We start from the raw sequence: 19,387 nt of genomic DNA on the forward strand, positions 1-19,387 counted from the left end.
TGAACATGGGCCTGCCTTTGATTTGACAAATAAAATGAATGGGCTTTGAAAACAAAGAGAATAAGGAACAGACAGGTCAAGCTGAAAACGTAGGCTCGTGAAAACTCTAGAAGCGGAGGGCACCGAGTCCTTCAAAGAGCAACGAAAAGAAAACCAGGTCCTCGTCGTCGCCGCAAAAAAAAATCAACCTAGAAACTGGATCGAGGTCGTCGACGGTGCGGGATGGATCGAGGTCGTCGACGATGTCTGGTGGATCGAGGTCGTCGTCGATGCCTGGTGGATCAAGGTCGCCGTCGATGATCGAAGCAGCCGTTGTCAATTGAAACTGGCTCTAATACCAGTGAATGAAAACAGAGGAGAAGGAAGAACAAATTTTGAGGGGGATTCCGTTAATGGGTAAGAGGTTTTTCGCTTTCTTTTGTTGTGATTTCTCAAGGAGATTTCTCCTCAATTTATAGGGGCTGAACCCACTAACTCCACCCCCCAAATCCGCCCCAATGAGAGATTTTCTCTCAACAACCCTTCCACGTTTTCACGTTCCACAATTCTCTCTACTGAGAATTGTTGATTTGGTCATCTTAGACCAGGTCAAGCTAACAATGAGTACTTGTCCAATTACAATTATCCGCTTGTAGTTGTAGGCGTGCAATTCTTAGTCTTTCGATGTGAAAAGTGGAGAAACAATTGATAATCATACATGTTATGTTATGCGGCTCAGAACCGCACGTCGCATGCGATCAATTCTCGTATAATGATTAGCTTATCAAAACGAGTAAGAATTTTTTTTTTTAAATATGATTCTTTGCTATTTAGGGGCTGTTTGGTTCCTTTTTTTTGGGTGGTAAAAGTGGGGAAAGCTGTCAAAAATGTTAGCTTTTTGACAGTTTTCCCCCAAAATCACCCCTTAAAAAGATGATTTTGGAGGAAAGCTGTCAAAAAGCTGACATTTTTGACAGTTTTTTCCTCTTTTACCACCAAAAAAAACCTATCCAAACAGCCCCTTAGTCGATCTACTTCTTTGCATTGAAAAGCATCAACGACGTTCTAATTCACAAAATTTTAAGCCAATCAAAAGAGAGGAAATTGGACGTCGCTAACAAGTGTCACATTCGAGGAGCAATAGCGTAGAAGTTCATTGGAAGACCAAGATACCGTGGTAGTGGACCCTGACTTGGAGTCCAAGACATGGGCTTCTATCTAAGAGTGGAAATATATAATTGTTTACTGTTTGGACAGGCAACTGTCTTCTAGAAGCTTAAGAAGGCCAAACTACATGAAAAACTTTGAGGGGATATCTAAATCTACACCCCACTATTTGACCCTCCTTTGCTTTTTCACCCACATAACCTAATAAGAGGCAATTACTGCTTTATTTTCAGATACATTAGGCGTATATTGCTATAAAACACACTTTATAATACTTAACAACCGTCTAAAATGTCAAAAAAAAAAAAACCATCTTTTACATAAGCCAACGCCGACAACAGTACAATGATGAGAACATCCACCAGCAATAGGACGTCCTCGAAAAAACATAGCATTTTCCATCAAAATCTCAAGGACCGTCTTCACATGAGTCATGATCAACATTTCCGTAGCAATTTTGCCAAGTTGACAAAAAGAATCCATTAAATTCAATTTAAAATCTGCTTGCTCATAATCCCTGCCGCTGCGGACCATAACTATGAACAGCTGTGCCTTTTCTTTTAATCTCAAAGAAACAGCAGGTTCACCTCATGAATCAACAATAGCAAAGTTCCACGATCCGTTTATAGAATTATATGAGCATGCTAAACTAACAAACGACATTTGGTGACCTGCAACTAGGGCCGGGGTGAAAATGAACCAAATAATTAATCGATAATTGTTCGAGTAATTATTCGATCATATTTGATTCGGTAGTTAATTTAACACTAAACAAATATTTTTTAGTATTCGAATTTACTAACGAATAAAATTTAATCAGGTGTCTATTCAATTTGTTTGTCCATCAAATATTCGTTTAAAATTTGATCACTTATTATTTGTATTATTACACATATGATATCATATTTTTTACCTACTTACCATTTTTACTCAAGTTTTATGTACTGAATTTAAAACTTAAATATTCTTAAATCTATTTTCTAATAAAAACTTTGATTTAGATAAATATACATTATATATTACGAAGGAATAATTTTTATTTATGAATTTAAATACTATTTAAAAATCAAACTTTTTATTTGAATAAATATACTTTGTTATTCGATAAGTATTCATGAATATTTATCAAATACCAAGTATTCGAATTCAAATTCGAAAAACTCCATATATGAATATTAGAGTCTGCATTTGAATTTGATAATTTTAAACAAATACAAACACGAACACCTTAGTATTCGATTCGATTGTTTACCACCCATACCCGCAACAACAAAGCCAATAGAAAACTTTTAGTTCATCATCAGAATAATTCTGAAAAATCTTCCCATCAACCGTATAATCGTACAATCACATAATTCAACCAAGCATTTTTTTTTTTTAAACCAAGGATAAGCCAACATGAAATTTCCAATGCTAACTCCATGTAATCGAAGGATGCAAAAATTTAAATGCAGGTAGGGACATCTAACGTCCTCGGCCACGACCACGTCCGCGTCCGCGCCCTCGACCACGCCCCAATGGTCTCCCTGAACATAACAAACAAACATAAGTAAACACAAAAAATTTAAAATTTAATAATAATAAGAATAATAATAATAATAATAATAAAAGGACATATCCTACTGGAAATAATACATGTGAAATAGTGTGAGAGAAGTAAATGTCAATTACCTGCAGTTGGCTTCTTGGGCTTTACCCTAGGTGTTTCCTCAACTAATAAGGTCTCCAGGTTTAAGCTGTCAGGCAAGATGTAGTACCGAATGTTGTTACCTCTGACACTTAGATGATCGAGAGTAACAGGATTTTTCCCTTTCAGTGTAAGCTTCACTGTCTTCAGGTGGGTGTTCATACTGATGTCCACTCCTGTGGGCAGACAAATACACAAACTTTGGAATTGAGTTCTAAACCTAATGATCGTAAACGGTAAACAAATTACTAACATGAAGTAAACATGTTGCTGCAGTTGCTTCAGTAATTCTACTAAAGCGTTGCAATTTTGTGACCACTGCTGGAAGTAGAGCACAGGAAACTCAGATTTTTCTCACTCAAATACAGTTACAACACAAAAAAGATCTGAAGTTTGAGGCATCAGCAAGTCCATAAATTAGGAAACCTTGTTTTATTTCATTTTATCGTTGAAAAATGGTAATGGGAGTGATCACCTAAATATGGTCAGTGCAGAGAACAACTGGCTAAGAGAAAGATCAGTACTAATTCAGCAGGTATAAAATGGTTCCCTTAAGCAACTTGTAGCATTTCATGCAGAGGGAACAGATATTCTTCATTTTCTCAGCGGAGTAATTTTGACAGCTCACTGGCAATTCCAAATCTTTGAGCAAATAAGGAAGAATCGTTTGAGACCTGAAAAGGTTTGAAGAGGTGTGATGAGCACAATTAGAGGTCAGAGTGATATATTTGATGTGATTGATATGGATCACTATAGATCTGACGAGTATGAAAAGAGAATACCAGTCATAAGACTCGTAGCAGAGGGAAAATGCACTTAAGAAAGCTGAATAGAGAAGAGGAAATGATGTGATTGAACCCAAAGTTTTGGATGAATGCTTTGCTTTACAATTAGAGATTATATTGTTGTATTTGACGTGGTTGATATGGATCAACATAGTCTGGCTAATATGTATAAATTAAACGTGTACCGTCAAAATTTGTGATTTTCATGATCTATAACCCACACATTTTGTCAGTTTTTACTTGTTTCGAGCAAATATAAATTAATCGTGCACATCAAAATTTATAATTTTCAAGAGCTATATTCCACAACTTTTTAGTCTTTGTTCTTTTCAAAAGAATAAATTTACTTTGTATACATCAAAATTTACTTTGTATTCACGGTTTTTATGAGCTACAACTCACCTTTTTTCATATTTTGTTCTTTGCAAACGAATGTAAATTAATTGCGCATGTAAAAATTCACAATTTTATGAGCTATAACCTATAATTTTTATAACTTTTTGTAGGTTTTGAACGGATGCAAGTTTATTACGTGGACATGAAAATTTGTGATATTCATGAACTATAACCCATGATTTTTGTTAATTTTGGTTCGTTTCCAGCTAGGTAGCATGGACATAGGTGCGGACATGGATACGAACCAGAGACACGTCAAACTTGTAAAATGTAGGATATGGGGGACATGACTATATGTGTGTGTATATGTTTCTCTCTATTATGTATAACAGTTAAGAAGCAAGTTAAATCAAACTAAAAATAAGGTTTAACAGCAGAAGTTTAGTTTTGATTGCATGGGATACTACAATGGATATTTTTTAAATATTTAAGTGATGGATGTTAGTTTTTGGGTTCAAAATTACTAAAGAAAGGTAATAGTTATGGGAAAATAGGGTTTTGCTTTGAACCACACGTGTCCATGGAGTGTTCGCAGAGAATCCGTGTCCGACACGGACACGACATCCAAAACGCTATATCCGAGTAACTTAGGTTTTGAGTGAATGTAAATTTATTATGTGTACATCAAAATTAACAATTTTCATTAGCTAATCCAGATTTTTTGTCAATTTTTGTTCGTTTTGAATGAATGTAAATTAATTGTGCGTAAGTCAAAATTCGCGATCTTTAGAGCTATAACATGACTTTGTCAATTTGTGTACAACAAAATTTACAAATTTCCTTCACTAAAACCAATGCCTTCTATCAATTGTTGTTCATCCCACATGAATTAATTGGGTGTACATAAAAACTCGCGATTTTATAAGTAATAACCATGATTTTTATCAATTTTGCTTTGGTTCGAAAAAATGTAAATTTATTATGTTTTCACATTATATTTCACGATTTTCAATACCTATAACCCGTGATTTTTGTGAATTTCTGTGAATTTCAAACTAATGCAAATATATTGTGGACATTAAATTTGATAATTTTCATGAGCTATACTCATGGTTTTTGATAATTTTAATTCGTTTCAAATGAATGCAAATTTATTATATGTAGAATAGAATTTGTGATTTTCATGAGCTATAATCCATAATTTTGGTCAATTCTTTTCAAACGAAAATTAATTAATTTTGTATACGTAAAAAATTATAATTTTATGAGATATAATCTACGATTTCATAAATATTTGTTTGTTTCAAACAAATACAAATTAACTGTGTATAGTAAAGATTTTTGTCAAATTGGACACGTTTTTAATGACAATAAATTAATTGTCTACATAGTAAAATTCACAATTTTCAGCTGTTATAACTCACTTGACTTCGATAATAATTTTCTTTCTAAATGAATATAAATTTATTATATGTATATCAAAATTCATGATTTTAGAAGTTATAATGCACGAGTTTTGTAAAATATTATTCCTTTCGAACGAATGTAAGTTTATTAGGTGTACATTAAGATTCGTGATTTTCATGAACTATAACCCACGATTTTTGATAATTTTTATTCCTTACAAACAAATGTAAATTTATTATGTGTACCTCAAAATTCTTGTTCAGGAGCTATACTAACCCATGATTTTTTATAATTTTTGTTCGTCTTGAATGAATGTAAATTTCTTATGTACATTAAAATTTACGAATTTTCATACGCTATAACGCATGATTTTTGTCAATTTTTTTCCATTTCGAACGAATGTGATTTTCATGGGCTATAACCCATAATTTTGACAAATTTTGTTTGTTTCGAATGAATGTAAATTTTTTTTTCACTTCAAATGAATCAAAATTACTGTGTACATCAACATTTGACAATATTCATAATTTTTGATAATTTTGTTTGTTTCGAACAAATGCAAATTTATTAAGGGTACATTAAAATTTACAGTTTTCATGAGCAAATAAGGAAATTTTGAAAAGAATTCACGATTTGTGTTAATTTTTTTATTGTTTCGAACAAATGTAAATTAATTATGTACATAAAAATTCACAATGTCCAAGAGCTATAACCCACTATATTTATTTTTTGTTTGTGAACTATTATAAATTTATTAAGCACACTTCAAAATTCAAAATTGCCATGAACTATAACCCACAGTTTTTGACAAATTTTGTTCGCTTTGGACGAACGTAAATTTTTTTCATATACATCAAATTTTGGTTTCTTTTGTGCTACAACCCATAATTAATCCATTTCAAACTAATGTAAATTATTATGTGCACATCAAAATTGTGTTTTTCATGGGCTATAACACATGATTATTGTCAATTTTTTCGTTTCAAACAAAAATATGTTTATTATATGTACACCAAAATTTACAATTTTCATGAGTTATGACCAAAGATTTTTGACAAATTTTATTCATTTCAAACGAATACAATTTTATTATGTGTACATCAAAATTCACGATTTTCTTAAACTATAATCAATGATTTTTGTCAATTTTCATACGTTTGGAATGAATGTAAATTAACTATGTACGTAAACATTTTATGAGCTATAACCGAGGTTTTTGTAAACTTTCTATCATAAGGAACGAATGTAAGTTTATTATACGTACATGCAAATTTGCAATATCCTTGAGCAATAACCCACAATTTTGTTAATTTTATTTTGTATTCAAGGAATATAAATTTATTATGATTACATCATAATGCACAATTTTTATAAGCTATAACCCACAAATTTTGTCAATTTTTCTTCTTTTTGAATGTATGCAAATTTAATATTTGTACATCAAAATTCATGATTTTTATAAGCTATAACCAATGATTTTTGATAAAAATTTTTTTGACTAAATGCACATTTATAATGTGTATGTCAAATTTTTGTAATTTTTATGAGCTATAACCCACGATTTTTGTCAATTTTTGTTCAGTTCAAAAGAATAAAAATTCATTGTACTTCAAAATTTGCGATTTCATAAACTATAACCAACGATTTTTGCATATATTTATTTGTTTTCAACAAAATGCAAATTTATTATATGTATATTTAAAATTTATAATTTTCATGAGTTATAACCTATGATTTTTTCAATTTTGGTTTGCTTTACACAAATGTATAATAAGTATCTATATACCAAAATTCGCAATTTTCAAGGTTTATAACTGACCATTTTTGAAAAAAAATAATTTTTTTAACAAATGTAAATTTATTGTGTATTAAAAATTCGTAATGTTATGAGGTATAACGCATGATTTTCGCAAATTTTTGTTCCTTTCAAATAAACGCAAATTTATTATGTTGACATCAAAATTCACAATTTTTATGAGTTATAATTCATGATTTTTGATAATTTTTGTTTGTCGGACGAATGTAAATTTATTACGTTTGTACTTCGAATTTATGATTTTCATGAGTTATAACCCTTGATTTTTAATAATTTATTTTTGTTTCGAAAAATACATATTTTTAAGAGTACATCAAAATTTGCGATCTCTATGCATTGTAACTTATAATTTTTTTGTCCCGAACAAATGTAAATTTATTGTGTGTACATTAAAATTTGTGATTTTCATGTGCTCTAAATCATTATTTTAACAATTTTTATTCATTTAAGATGAATGTAAAATTATCTTCATTTCGAATGATTGTTCTTCGTTTCACATGAATGTAAATTAATTGTGTGTACATCAAAGTTTGGCAATTTTCATACTTTTTGATAATTTTTGTTCATTTCGAACGAATGCATATCTATTAAGTGTACATTAAATGTTGCAATTCTCATAAAATGTAACCCACAGTTTTATCAATTTTTGTTTGCTTTGAGCGAATACTATCTTTTGTTTGTTTCGAATGAATGCAAATATATTATGTATTTATAAAAATTCTCGAGTTTTATGAGCACCCATGATTTTTAACAATTTTATTTCTTTCAGATGAATGCAAATTTATTATGTCTACTTCAAAACGCGAGGGTTTTAAATTTATCATTCTTTTAATTCTCATGAGTAGAGATCTCTTTGGCAGTACATTATTCCTTCAACTCTCAAACAAACGGTCCATGGATTCTTATGGGAGACCAATAGTTTTGCATATTCTAGTGAAAAGTTGAATGGAAGGATGATTGTCAAAAAGGATGTCTCTGAGCTTCAAGACCTTTTCTCAGGTACTGCTCTTTTTGATATGCACTATGTCCGATGTAAATTCACCTGGAATGACAAGAGCTAGAGAATGTGATAGAATTTTTTTAAAGTTGGGTAAGGTTCTCAGAAATAATGATTGGTTTGGGGCGTTTTGATAATGTTTATGAAGATTTTGTTAATCCTGGCATATTTGATCACTCTTTAGACATTGTGAAATTTTAACAGTTCAATAAAAGAGAAGCTAGTTCAAATTTTGCAACTCACGGTCCAAGCACACTTTGTTCTTGGATTGTGTTCATGAAGCTTGGCAAATTGAAGTATCAAGTTCTCCTGCGTTTATTTTTGCCGAGAAACTTAAACTGTCAAACGTGAGTTGAAGATGCCTCATGAGAAAAAATTTAGAGGATTGGGAGCTAGAATTGCTAATGCTAGGGGCGAGGTGGAAAAAGTACAGGATTTAATCAGAAGCAACCCTAGTGATGTTTATATGCCAAAGAATCAGTTCGTATTGCAAATTTGAAGAGCTTTATGCGTTGTGAGAGAATTAGTCCTTAGTCAAATGGCCGAAATTAGTTGAATTTAAGAGGAGAATGTTAATTCCACTTTTTTCATGCATCTATTAAGCAAAAGAGACAGTAATAGAATAGTCACTCATAAGAAGATTATTTGGCAAATTAATCACAAATAGTCCAAGATGTTGCATGAGATTAACTCTACACCCAATGTTTTAGTACCTAAAATTCTCTCACCAACTCTTGCTTCTAAATATAGGCATGCAGCTTGCTGTAATATTGTCTACAAGGTCATCTCCAATATATTAACTATTGGGCTAAAGTCTGTTATTGGTAATATTGAATCAAGGTGCATTTATAAGGGATCAGTATTCTTCATAATATTCTTCTGGCTTCAAGAATTATTAATCATTATGGGGGGGGCGGGGGGCGCGGGGGCGGCGTCGGGGGGGGGAGGCGCGGCGGGGCGGGGGGGGTCCGGGGATCTTTCTCTTGATGTGCTTTTAAGGCTGATACCAGGAAAGCCATGACAACTTAAATCGGGGTTTCATTCATTCAATTATGATTGGTTTCAATTTGCCATCAGATTTACTAAGGGATTAGGAGTGTCAATTGTTCAATTGTGCTAAATGGTGAACTCTGTGGTTTCTTCAGAGGCAAGCGAGGCATAAGACAAGATCACATACCTCCCTATATATTTACACTTGCTGGAAATATTTATCTAGATGCTTATCAGAATTGCAAGAGATAACCAAACTTTAGAAATTACCCTAAATGTCAAGTGCCGAAGCTTACTCATTTCTTACGCAAATGACTTGGTTTGTAAAAAAAATTTGAATGCAGTTATGACACTAATGAGCAAGTTTGATAAATTCTCCAAAGCCTCTGACTTATCCATCAACTTGAACAAGAGTCAAGTATTCTTCAGTGGTGTATCTTTCGATGCTCGGATGAGGACTCCGGAGTTTCTTCATTTTGAGGAAGGAAAACTCCCTATCAAGTATCTTGGAGTTCTTTTCACTTCAAAGTCTCCATCTTATTATGATTGCTTACCTCTTTTGAAGATAATTATTACTATGATTAAATCACGAAGTAGTATATTTTTATCCTATGGGGGGAGAGCCACTTCAGTTCCAACTTGTCCTACGGAGAATTCATGTTTTTTTAGGTATCAATCATTGTTCAACCGCAGAAAATTTTTGTGGAATGGAGGAGATATTGTTAAAGAAAAAAAGTTCTTCAGATCACTTAGCAAAATGTGGGTAGACATAAAACACAAGATCAAGGCAATATCAGATTTCTAAGAATAATTTAAACAAGACCATATTTTTTATTAAAATTACAAATGTGATAGTTAAAAGAGTTGCTAACAATTCGAAGAAAATCGATTTTTGCAAAGCCATGGGCATATGTTTCCATAATTTTATCCATCAAAATCAATGAGGAAGAACTTTTAATTTCTACAAGTAGTTTTCAGCTTTTTGTCGTCTAAGAGGAATTCATAATAAAGTTTTTAGTTTGTAGAAGTATCAGATGGAACATCGTGACCTGGTATTAGTGTTTTGAGTTTTTGTTAGTTGGAGTCAGCATTTTAATGCTCACTTTTGGTAATGTAAAATTTACACTTGCCAAAGAAAACACATGATTTTTGACAATTTTTTTCATTTCTGAAGGACATAAATTTCTCGTGTACAACAAAATTGACCGTTTTCCCACGCTATAACCCATGATTATCAATTTTTTTGTCCGTTTTAAACAAATGTAAACTTATTATGTACATATTACAATTTACAATTTTCATGCGCTATAACCCAGAAATTTTTTAACTTTTATACATTTTGAAAGTAAATTAATTGTGTACATCAAATTTACAATTTTCATGAGCAAAAACTCATCATTTTTGACAATTTTTGCTCGTTTCGAATGACTGTAAATTTATCATGAAACATTAAAATTCATAATTTTTATTTTTCATGAGCTATAACCCATAATTTTGACAATTTTTGTTCATTTCTAGTGAATACAAATTTAATATGTGTACATCAAAATTTGCGATTTTCATAAGCACCCATGGTTTTTGTCAATCTTATTTCATTTGAACGAATGTAAATTAATTGTGCACATCAATATTTACAATTTTGATGAGCTACACCCACGATTTTTATCTATTTTTTGTTTTAGACGATTATTACGTTAACCCATAATTTTTTATAATTTCTATTTGTCTCAAATGAATGTAAATTTATTACGTATACATCCAAATCATAATTTTCCTAAGCTATAAATTACAATTTTTTCATTTTTATTCCTTTAAAACGAAGGTAAGTTAATTGTATGCATGAAAATCGCAATTGAATGAGCTATACAATTGACTTACATGAATTTTTGTTGGTTTAGAACAAATGCAATTTATTATGAGTACATGAAAATTTGAGATTTCATTTGCTATACAATCCACGATTTTCATCAATATTGGTTCTTTTCGAACGAATGTAAATTTATTATATGTACATCAAATTTCATAATTTTTATAAGTTATTATAAGCGTCAAAAATTACCTATAGGGTATCACATATAGCTCAAGTTGAAAGAAAGACGATAAACGTCATCATCTGAGCTACAGAGAATCATCTGATGCCAAAGATCAACTAAGGAATCAAATCAACAATGGGAATCACAATCCGACGGCCCCTACAAATTGAGTAAAATTCGACGTCTCAATCAATCAGACGAGACACCTCATGTGTCGTCTCGAAAGGCGGTCGACGTCTTGATCAGTCAAGACGACACCACCATGTTGACTCGAGAGGCGATCATAGCCGACTCGAAGTCCGAGACAAGACCCAAGACGAGATCTCCTTCGTATCGACTCGAGAGGTGGTGATAACCGACTAGAAGTCCGAGACGAGACTCGAGACGAGATCTCCTTCATGTCGACTCGAGAGGCGGTAATAGTCGACTCGAAGTCCGAGAGGAGACCCGAGATGAGATCCCCTTTGTGTCAATTGGAGAGGCGATGATAGTCGACTCGAAGTCCGAGACGAGACCTGAGACAAGACCTCCTTTGTGTCGACTCAAGAGGCGGTAATAGCTGACTCAAAGTTCGAGATGAGACCCGAGACGAGATCTTCTTTATGTCGACTCGAGAGGCGGTAGTAGTTCTCATAAAAAAAAAACTAATTTTCTTTCTTTCTTTCCTTTAAAAAAAAAATTCTTTCCTTAAAAAAAACTAATTTTCTTTTAAAAAAAAATTTTGTTTTGGTGTATGCAAATTTGGGTTCGGGATAATTTTCATCGCTTAATCCGTGTTGAACCAATCCAAGAAATGGCAAATCAGCCCGTTCTTCAGGATATGTGTTACCCCACCAGAAATGCAATTCCATCTTGCATAAGACTCCCCGAAGTAAATGGAGCAAATTTCGAGCTTAGACCGCATTTCATTAACATGCTTCCCAAATTCCTAGGTAATGAAACAGAAGATGCATATATATTTATCTCGGAATTTGAGGAAGTATGTATTATGACTAAAATGAGGGAATTAACTGAAGACTCGAAGTCCGAGACAAGATCCCCTTCGTGTCGACTCGAGAGGTAGTAATAGCCGACTCGAAGTCCGAGACGAGATCCCCTTCGTGTCGACTGGAGAGGCGATGATGATCGACTCGAAGTCCGAGACGAAACCCGAGACGAGATCCCCTTCGTGTCGACTCGAGAGGCAGAGATAGTTGACTCGAAGTCCGCGACGAGATCTCTTCGTATCGACTCGAAAGGCGGTGTCAATCGACACACTTTGAGTCGACTCGAAAGTTTCCCATCTCATCAGACGACTCCCACTGAGCTAAGGTGAAGTTTCAACACTCTGTGCGACACTCTTAAAAAAGAGATTACAAATCAATGAATTTCTTCAATACAAAATGCATTACACAAAGTTCGAGACACAGAACATGTCTCGAAAGCTATGAAGGCAAATCATAGTTTCCGAGACACTTGCGATCGTCTCGGAAACTAGAGTGAATTTGGTGACGGTTTTCTCGAGTTTTGTGATATCCACGTAGCTTCATAACTGTTGGGGATCATCCATAAACGTGGGGAGACGTTATAAGAGAAAATCACGCCCATAACTGCTAGAATAATGACAATTAAACGTGGTTGAAGCAGTTATAAAACTGTCAGAAATAAGCCATGTTTCCGAGAAAGTGACGACTATTTCAAAAATAGGAGCTTGTCGAGGCAGTTTCTTTTCGACTTCAACCTTCAGTTATTGTTCCTATGGGTTATAAATAACCCCCTATCACCTATAGGCATGAAGGGGAAGGCAGAAAAGGCAGAGAGAGGAGAGAATTGAGCAATTTTGGTGAATTTTGAACAAGAGAGTTTTCATCAATTTCAAACACTTCCAAGAGCCTTCGATGTTTCCTCAAGATCTACGCTTTGACTTGATCTTGGAAAAAGTGTTTTATCTTACCTTGCTGAGATATTCACTTTTGTCCTTGTTTTTAAAACGAAACATCGACCTTAAACCTTATTCACGATTCAACTCGGATCTGTGATTCGATCGTCCACGAGCTAACGCACCCCTAGCACAGGCAAAGATCCCACACAGACAGCGGGTGATAAACGTCCTCAGGATGTGTTTCTAGGAAGTTTTTTGTTTGCAACGAGAAATCTTATAAAAGAATTGTTTCTCGGAATTCATTGTATTCGATATACGAGTTGTAATGAGTTCAATAAATAAACTAATTTCCGATGCAAACAGTTATAACTCACGATTTTTGACAAGTTTTGTCTGTTTCGAACGAATGCAATATACATCACAATTTATGATTTTCATGTATTGTAATGTATTAAAAATTGTGAATTTTGACAATTTTTGCTTGTTTTGGATGAATTAAAATTTTTATGTGTACCATGAAATTTGCAATTTTTATTCGTTTTAAACGAATTATATTAATTATGTGTACATCAAAATTTGCGATTTTTATTCTCGAACGAATGCATATTTACTCTTGAACGAATGCATATCAAAATTATGTGTACATCAAAATTAGTTTTTATTCTCGAACGAATGCATATTTATTATGTATACATCAAAATTCACAATTTTCATGAGCTATCACCCAAGATTTTTCATAATTTTCGTCCCGTTTCGAATGAATGCAAATTTATGCACATCAAATTTTACGATTTTCATGAGCTATAACTCACAATTTTTATCAATGTTATTTGTTTTACACAAATGTAAATTTATGTGTACAACAAAAAGTTATAATTTTCAAAAGCTATAACCCACATTTTTTTAAATTTTTTTCCATTTCAAATGAATGTGAAATTAATTGTATACGTCAAAATTTACAATTTTCATGGGTAGAAATTCACAATTTCTGTCAATTTTTACTCATTTTGGACGAATGTAAACGAATTGTGTACCTCAAAATTTGAGGTTTTTCATCATTTATAAACCCATGATTTTTAACAATCTTTTTCGTTTCAAATGACGCAAATTCATGATTTTCGTGAGTATAACTCATGATTTGTTAGAACTTTTGTTCTCGAATGAATATAAATTGTGTACGTAAAAGTTTGCTATTTCATGAGTTATAACTGACAATTTTTTTTACTTTTTCTTCATTGTGACGAATATATATTAATTGCATACATGAAATCCGCGATTATATAACCTATAAGCAACTTTTTTCGTAGATTTTTGCTCTTTTTTTACGAATGCCAATTTATTGTGTACATCAAAATTTACGATTTCATGAGCTGTAATAAATGATATTTGTCAATTTTATTTTTAAACAAATGTAAAAAAATGTCTATTGTCTATACATCAAAATTCCTAAATTTATGGCTATAACCCATGTTTTTTGTCAAATTTTGTTCGTTTCTGACGTATGTAAATTTATTATTTGGCGAATGTAAATTTATTATGTACATTAATTTAAAATTTACGATATCATGAGCTATAACACATGATATTTGTCATTTTTTCTTCCTTTTGAATGAATGTAAATTAATCGTGTACATTAAATTTTGTAATTTTCATAAGCCTTGACCCATAATTTTTGACATTTTTTGTTCACTTCAAACGAATGCAAATTTATCATGTAATTCATGTGCATATCAAAATTCACAATTTTCATGAGCTATACCCCACAATTATTATCATTTTTTATTTGGCAAAATGGCCAGATTTGCATATATTTTCGAGGCTTGGTACATGTTGGTATATTTTCTTTTAGTTTTATCAGATTGGTATATTTTTTCAACTCCGACGTCATATATGCCTTAAATTTAGCCGCAGTTATTGTTCCGGCCAGGGCTGATGGGATTTTTGGCCGGAACAGTAACTAAATTTGGCCGGAACAGTAACTCCAACCAAATTTAAGACCTATATGACGCCGGAGTTGAAAAAATATACCAATCTAACAAAACTAAAAGAAAATATACCAATATGTCACCAAACCTCGAAAAAATATATTAATCTGGCCTTTTTGCCTTTTTTATTTGTTTAGAATGCATGTAATATACGTAGAAACTCGCGATTTTCTGAGTCATAACCTACAATTTTGTTTCGAACAAACATAAATTAATTGTGTACATGAAAATTTGTGATATTCATGAGCTATAATCCATGATTATACTGAATTTGGGTTCATTTCGAATGAATGTAAAAATTTATTGTATGTACATCAAAAAAATTTAACGATTTTCATACACACGATTTTTGACAATTTTTTCGTTTTAGACTAATATAGATTTATGTGTATATTAAATTCATGATTTTATGACACGGTTTTTGTAAATTTTTGTCTGTTTTGAATGAATGCAAAATTATTATGTGTACATCACAATTCACGATTTTTATGAGTTATAACACACGACTTTTTTGCCAACTTTTATTCGTTTGAGACGAATAAAAATTTATCATGTGCACTTCAAAATCACGATTTTCATAAGTTATCTCACGTTTTTTGGACGAATGTAAATTTTTAATGTGCACACCAAATTTTGTGATTTTCATGCACTACAACCCATGATTTTTGATAATTTTTGTCTGTTTCGAGTGAATGTAAGTGCCCTTAAGGAGTTGAATAGAGAAAATGAATTCATGTGACTGAACCCAAATATTTGCATGAATGTGTTGCTTTTGTCATTGTGTTTTCACATATTGCAATGAAACAACTTTAAGAACGCAAGGTGAAACTAATTGATCCATTTCCTAATGAATATCAAAACTTGGTTATCATAATTCTTAGGTTACTTGCGTATATAACCCTGTAGTTCCTGTCGGTGCAGATAGACCTCGTGTACTATTTGCCCAAGAGTCAAAAAAGTTCACCCGCTGGGTCTATGTGCACAAATAGAACTATAGAGGGTCTATCCGCAATTAATCCTAAATTCTTCTTGTGAATCATTCATTTGACAGCCTGGATATGTTAACGCCATGAAATATGGATTACTTCATATGATCCCTTCATATCTGTAAGCAAACTTTTAATTTTGTTGCATTTGTCTTGCTCCTTGCAAAAAGATTATAGATTATTAAAAGATATGATGACCAAGAATTCTTATAATGCATCATATTGATGCATACTACACTCCTTGTATGTCGCAAAAGAGGATATGAGCATATGTATATGGGGTATACATGTATGATTTTTCTCTTTTATGGACATAAAAGAGAGAACCAATTGAGATAATTTGGTCATGTACAACGGAGGTCAATAAATACACCAGCGAGAATAAATGATCAAATTATAGTCATCTGGGGGGAGGGGACAAAGATGATTAGAAGTAGATGACTAGATGTAAAAAAAAGGTTGGGAGAGGATATGAAAATAGTTAACAGAGAAGATGACACATAAAAAGTTGAACGGAAGAATAGGTCTCATGTAACCAACCCAAAATTTTAAGATAAAGGCTTTGTTGTTGTTATGCCTCTGCAGGGAAGTCAAACAAAATAAGAAGTCTTACAATACCATGTCCATGCTATAAAGCTAGGCAGGTGGCATAAACTATCAGAGTAGTCTCAGGTATATCACAAGCCATAACCTGCAACCCCCCAACCACCATACCCCCTACACACAAAAAAAGAAAAGAAGAAAATGCAGGAAAAAAAAAGTGAAGCACACTTGCAACCTACCCTCTCATTTCTCTAAATGTCACATTTAACTAGCAAAGCAGAATGCGATACCACCTAACCTGAAGCTGAGTTTCAGAACTTCCCAAAATCCTGAAGCTTTAAGGCCTGGAATAATCCTTAACCATATATTGAAAAACTAAGAACATATTAAAACCAAGGGGGGAAACTTGCATACTTTTAACAAGTAGCAAATGAAGGTAGCCAATGACCCGACGAAGTAGTATTGGCCATATGTATATACAACTAGAACAGAGGCTACGGATGGTTCAAGTGAATGGTGGTGAACTTGGCATGTATCATTATCCATGTCTAGATGCCTCCTCTGAGAGTTACATACAGATTATATCTCCCAGTACTTAAAACTTTGTTTTACTAATATGGATTGCTGGCCTTTATGATTATGGAAGTGGCAACTCTTTACCTGGTGCTGAGTCACAACATCCAAATTAACTCATTCATCAAATATCTTTCCAGTGGAACATCACTGACCAGCTATCAATTTTTACATAATTCAATCAGATAGGTCAGCATTATCACTTGTCTTCAGTTAAATAGGCCGATATTCTGAGTGCTCTAAACTTAGAACAAGGACTGAGACATCAACATTTTTTGAGTTAGACCTAAATTTTTTTGACATAGGATGATATGGAAGCATGGGCATGATAAGCAGACAAGACAAACAAAGATACCACAACTTACAATCCTACTATACGTCAATTACAAGAAGGGGATATGGGGTAGAAAGTTATGTACATGTGCTTGGGTCTATACAATTAAAGAAACATTGTCTCAAAACTCATAGGTATAAAAAAATTTAAAATGCAATTACCAATTAGTTAAAGTTTGATAAATGCCCAAGGGTTTTCGTATGGAAGTTTTATGGACAAGCTAAAGATTGTGTAGGAATCGTAGGTATAAAAATCCAGAAAACCTGTAGTCAAGCACAATAGGTACAGATCTCTTTTCTTCTAGTAATCTTTCTCACAAATCTGGATTTCAGTAAATAGATAAGGGAAAGCAAACCAAATTCAGAGCCCTTGTCTGGTTCTCATACGAGTCGACAATCAACCATGATAATAGTCTCAGACAAGGAAATAGCAAATCCAGCAGGCCGCCTAGCTGGATAAAAGGAACAGCTTTATGAAATTATCGAATTAAGTATTCAGTTAACATCACTTCTTTTCACTGTGTATATGTCTTGTTTCATACGAAGTGAGGCTAGCATGTCGCTATATGTTTCAGCTTTCATATCCAGTTACTCACTGTACAGAGGTATCTACTGCACAGAATTTAAGGCCGTCAAGCCCAAGAAAAACAACATTCTATTATAATACATTACAGAACTCTTTGATGCAAAATTTAAGTTCAGTTCCCTAATCATTAACCAACTCTGAACTCCCAGACCTTTAATAAAAATTTTAAAAAAAATCCTTCATCTTGTGTTTTAATGCCAAGGTATAGGAACCATGCCTTTCGCTATTTCAACAAGTTGAAATTTTTAGAATGCTTTGATGCAAACTTTGCACCTTGCTGAAATCTTATCTCCACATAAATCGGTAATCAAATCAATATACCCTAATCCACAACCAATTAATTTCTAAAATTTTCAAGATTTTGTTGGAATGCACTTAGAAGCGAACAACAAAATGACAAAACCCTAGCCGCTAAAAACAATATTTCACTAAACCCTAATTCTCATAAAAGGAGAGCGATTGGGAACGGACCTGTAATGGTTCCGTGAACAACAGTGCCGTTCTTGAGCTCGATCGACACCGTCTCATTGTTCAGCTTCATCAAAAACCTAATATCAAAATAATGAATAAATTAAACAAAAACAAAATTTGATAATACGGGGAGATGATAGTGAGATCGAGAGATCCGACACCTGACGAGTTTCATCTCGGAGAGTGACAAAGAGGAAAACGGCTGCTAGGGTTTCAAGCCAAGGCCCAAGATTTTAGAAGCCGGGGACTAAAACCCTCACCCTTTTCGGTTTTAGATAGCACGATATCTTCTTTTTCTTTTTTTCTTTTTCCCCCTTTTTTTTGGTATTTTAAAGTATAAATTTTACACGGACCCCTCACTTCGGTGCATTTCTCAATAAATTCCTGAATTTTTTTACTCCACTTACCCCTGAATTTTTTGGGTACTAGTTTTTATATACGTGCAATGCACGTGGTTAAATACCATGATTAAGTATTTTTGGCTTATTTTTTAACTAAAATTTGTTCATCGGTTCCACTTTAATAGTTTGTGCTCACTTTTGTCTCTAAACTTTTATATCGTGATTTTTTTAGGGGAAATTGCTTTGGGGGAACCAAATTAAATTGGGTCATTCATCCCCACCCCAAGCCCAAAAAGCATAACCCAAAAGCCCTTATACTGATAAAGGTGTGCAAGTAACCCCCAAACCCATTACCCAATAAAATCATTCCTAAATTACCCTTCCCTCTTCCTCTGCAGGTTATTTTCACATTTTCTCTTCCTCCAACGCCAGCCCACTCCTCCGGCGGCCTCATCCCCTCTCCTCCACCACCGACCGCCGGCCCCTCTCCTCCACGGCCGACCACCGGCCC

At 33.2% G+C, this 19,387-nt stretch overlaps 1 protein-coding gene across 1 annotated transcript; it reads right to left on the minus strand.

Moving 5' to 3' along the window:
• On the minus strand, positions 2,363-18,845 carry LOC109848858 (small nuclear ribonucleoprotein Sm D1-like). The gene is made up of 4 exons (XM_020418571.1): positions 18,697-18,845; positions 18,536-18,612; positions 2,818-3,009; positions 2,363-2,672 (listed from the first exon to the last, which is right to left on the minus strand). Exons 1-4 carry the CDS (start codon positions 18,708-18,710, stop codon positions 2,611-2,613), a joined length of 345 nt encoding a protein of 114 aa, XP_020274160.1. The 5' UTR covers positions 18,711-18,845; the 3' UTR covers positions 2,363-2,610.

The sequence above is a fragment of the Asparagus officinalis genome, chromosome 1 (genome assembly GCF_001876935.1).
Source record: "Asparagus officinalis chromosome 1, Aspof.V1, whole genome shotgun sequence".
Lineage (NCBI taxonomy): Eukaryota > Viridiplantae > Streptophyta > Magnoliopsida > Asparagales > Asparagaceae > Asparagus > Asparagus officinalis.